The sequence below is a fragment of the Temnothorax curvispinosus genome, unplaced genomic scaffold (assembly GCF_003070985.1).
Source record: "Temnothorax curvispinosus isolate PA1 unplaced genomic scaffold, ASM307098v1 QBEX01009499.1, whole genome shotgun sequence".
NCBI classification, from domain to species: Eukaryota; Metazoa; Arthropoda; class Insecta; order Hymenoptera; family Formicidae; genus Temnothorax; species Temnothorax curvispinosus.
This window is the reverse complement of record NW_020219279.1, coordinates 1791-5865: the sequence shown is the minus strand read 5'-3', so window position 1 is coordinate 5865 and position 4075 is coordinate 1791. Positions and strand designations below refer to the sequence as shown.

The window sequence follows — 4075 nt, the reverse complement described above, 5'->3', positions numbered from 1 at the left end:
CACTAAAATAGTCCATTTTGTTTGCAAATTTCTTGAACTGCAAATTTCTCAAAATTGCGACATGATAGAACAATTTGGCAAGTGGGATCGTATTCAGCGTTTTTGTTCTTGTGCTTTTTTTTATTAAACAGTGTAATATTTTTAAGATAATTAGTGCTATTTAATGTTCATTATTCTTAAAATGTGTTTGAAGCTAGTATTTGTCTATTATTTGTTCTCCCTCAGAATATCCTGACAAAGGATATCCTAGGATTAATTTGAGATGTCCACAAAATTTTAATTATATTCATTTTGGATGTTAATCTCGAATTTCCAAAGGGCATTTTCAAAGAACATTTTATGCTATCTGGTACATATACTAATACAGGGTGTCATGTAAATAATACGCAGGCCAGTGTTCGTGAGCAGGTAGAGCGGATAAAACTAAATCGAAAAGTCCTTTACGTTTTGTAAGTTTCTCAATAATTAATGAGAAATTAATTAATAAGAAGACGTGAATCAGGATGTGTTCGTGCAATTCGACGAAAAGCTTTTGCTAATATTTTGCGTGTAGCAACCTGATACTCTGTATATATACATACACGTACGTACATACATATATGTATATCACTTTGTTATTTTGTTTTATATATAGGCGGTACTGGTTTTGTTGGAAAAGTCTTGATTGAGAAACTATTACGAAGTTGCTCCGATATTTCAACAATATATCTGCTAATACGTTCGAAAAGAGACAAATGTCCCAAAAACCGACTGGATGAAATGTTTGAGAAACCTGTAAGTATCTCGAAAACGACATCAAAACATGATATACATTTGTAAATAATCGTTATTCAAATATGTAATTTATAGCTTTTTGACCGAGTAAAAAAAGAAGTACCCAATTTCCGTAAAAAAATCGTACCGATTATAGGCAATCTCGTCTTAGAAGACTTTGGATTGTCAGAAAGTGACAATAACACTCTGATAAATCAGGTAATTAATTCCGATTACTCATTATTATATCGCCTACTAATACAATAAAAATGTATTGCATATCTAAAGAAGCACATATATTTTGCATATATCTAATTATAATTATCGATGTAATTAGAAATAAATTCTGTACCTTCTTCTACTTAAAGCATGTATATTTATTATAGGTATCCATAATTTTTCACTTAGCAGCAAACGTACGGTTCAATGAGAACATCAAAAGTGCTACGATAATAAATGTTAATGCTACCGCTACCATCTTAAAACTTGCAAAGCACATGCCAAATTTAAAAGTAATTCCTTTATTTAATATGTGTTTTAGTAATAATAATAGGAAAAAATTATTTAAGTTTTGCAATTTTCATTAATTCTAAGAAAGAAACATTAATTACGCTTAACGTTTACCTTGCAGTCGTTTATTCACGTGTCAACAGCTTATGCGAACTGTCATGTTGAACATATTGAAGAGCGATTCTACTCGTATCCCATTAATCACAAAGATCTTATTATGTTCACACGTTACTTAAACGAAAACGTAATTGAGGAAAAAATATCTAGGTAATCCTTTGATGCTCAATATAATAAAATAATTTATGGTATATTAATAAAGACAGATAAACTATTGTTTGACTAGAATCATTTCACGATGGCCGAATACATATACATTCACAAAAGCGATTGCGGAAGACCTTCTTAGAGACGAGAGCGGAGACTTGCCAGTAGGAATATTTCGACCTGCAATAGGTAACAGAACAATTATAAATTAGCAGATATTTATTAATTTGGCTTCCTCATAGAGGAAGCAATTTACAGGTTTCTACTTGCACACTTAAAAACTATAAGAAAGCACTGTGCAAGTTTCTACTTGCACACTTAAAAACTATGAGAAAGCAATGTACAAGTTTCCACTTGCACACTTAAAAACTGAGGAAGCAATGTGCAAGTTTCTACTTGCACACTTTTTTTTATGAATAGAGTATCATTAAAGATAGATTGGTGTTGTATTTGGCTTCATATCTCAAAATTTGCGGAAATTAGAGCAATCACGTAAATTTTTTTAACCTTTGTTGTGCACACCTCTTCAAAATTACGTATTGTGCACAGGGGGTCTATTAGACCCCAGTCACTTAATTGTTTATTACAGACGTACAATTCGTTATTTTGACTCAAACAAAATTGCTGGCTATTGTTCAAAGCTTCCAAATTAGATCTAATAGGTTTCATTAATATCTTGCAACATAAAAGAATTATAAATGATATGTTAACTAAAGAAACCGAAAAATGGACTTTTTTCACTAAAAAATGCATAAAAAATTTAATTTTTAATATTTGTACGTATTATACGTATTAGAAAAACTCGTTTGAAAAAACGTTGGGGTCTTTCGACCCTGTGTGCACAACAAAGGTTAAACAGAAATCGGTAACCTCTTTATTATTAGCAATTTTTATTAATTTTATTATATTCTTCAATTTTTTTACCCTTATTTTATATATAATTTTTTAAATTTTATTTAATCAGTTTTTGAATTATAGAAATTTCAGTAAACTTGGCTGTTTCTTTTTAACAGAAATTGGTAACTAATCAACCAAATCCAAAACTAATCTTAACGAATTATATATGAAATAGGGGTAGAAAAGACTGAAGAATATAATAGAATTAATAAAAATTGTTAATAGTAAAGGAGTTACCAATTTCTGTAAAAAAAAAAAAAAAAAAACAGCCAAGTTTACTGAAATTTCTAATAACTCAAGAACTAATTAATTAAATTTTAAAGAATATTATATATGAAATAGGGGTAGAAAAAACTGAAAAATATAATAGAATTAGAAATAGATCGATATCTCAAATATTGAGAACGCTATAGCGTAAAACACGCTTTTCTGAAAAATAAAAATCCCCTTAAAATCCATATCGATCGACGGATTTTAATACAATTGGAAGAGAACATACTTTCTATGATACTCTATTTGTGTGCAAAACTTCAACCCGGTATCTAAAAAATTGTAGAAGTAGATGCGTGTACAAAAAATCCGCACACACACACACACACACACACATTTCCGGACATTTTCTACTAATATGATTTCTCGACATTTTAGAACATTCTAAATCTATTTCCTTTAAAATTTCAAAAAAAAGTTTTTTTCACCATCACAATAAAGCTTTTTCTATGAGGAAGCAATAGCAGTTTTATTGCTAAAGAATTTACTAAATAACATTTATATTTAATAATTTTTAACTGCTTTACATAATTATGTGCTGTAAAATTCTACAATTGTAATATAATAATGAACAAGATGTGTGTGCGCGCGCGCGTTTAGCAAACAATAAGTTTGATTCATGTGAATCTACATAATAAGAAATAATTAAGATTTTTTTTTAGTTTTATCTAGCGCCAATGAACCTTTTGTCGGATGGATGGAGAATATGTTTGGGCCACTAGGCCTTATAGTACCTTCGCTACTTGGAATCACAAGATTTTATCATTATAATCCCGATTTCAGAGCAGATATAGTGCCCGTTGATTTTACAGTAAATGCATTAATCGCTAGCTCATGGGAAGTCTTTAATCAATTCAGGTATGATCAGGTATTTGACCAATATATTCATCTCCGTAGCTAATTTACAAGAAATTTTATTTCTACTATTTTGAACATTGTCATTAGATAATGGCATAACAATGGGTCAACCTCATAAATTGTTTAGATAATTTTTTAGACATGATTTTTAATAACTTATTATATATTAAAATTATTTCTTAATGCTTGTAACATAAATTAACATCATGGAGGTATAACAATTAAATATGAAAGTTAATAGACCAAAAAAGTAAAAGAATTAGTATTCAGTTGCTATTATCATTTAACTGTCTAGAATATCGTAAATATTCTATAATAAAACTATTCCAAAATACTGTAGTTTGTGGAGGGGAAGGATATTTTTAAAAAGCATAAAACACTCGGACGGATATGTGTATCCTAAATACGTTATAGTTACTTACAATTAGGTATCATCGTAATCACACACACACATACACACACACACACACACACACACACACACACACACACACACACACACACACACACACACACACTTACC

The 4075-nt window shown here is 29.7% G+C and overlaps 1 protein-coding gene across 1 annotated transcript in view; it reads left to right on the top strand.

Moving 5' to 3' along the window:
* Positions 1-852: 852 nt before the first annotated feature.
* Positions 853-4075, top strand: part of LOC112459068 (fatty acyl-CoA reductase wat-like) — a gene marked incomplete at both ends in the record, with an annotated part of 4380 nt that continues 1157 nt past the window's right edge. Inside the window, 5 exons of the mRNA XM_025022967.1 lie at positions 853-972; positions 1140-1265; positions 1385-1530; positions 1607-1716; positions 3357-3552. Coding sequence (XP_024878735.1) covers positions 853-972; positions 1140-1265; positions 1385-1530; positions 1607-1716; positions 3357-3552 — 698 coding nt within the window. The remainder of the gene's footprint in view (positions 973-1139; positions 1266-1384; positions 1531-1606; positions 1717-3356; positions 3553-4075) is intronic.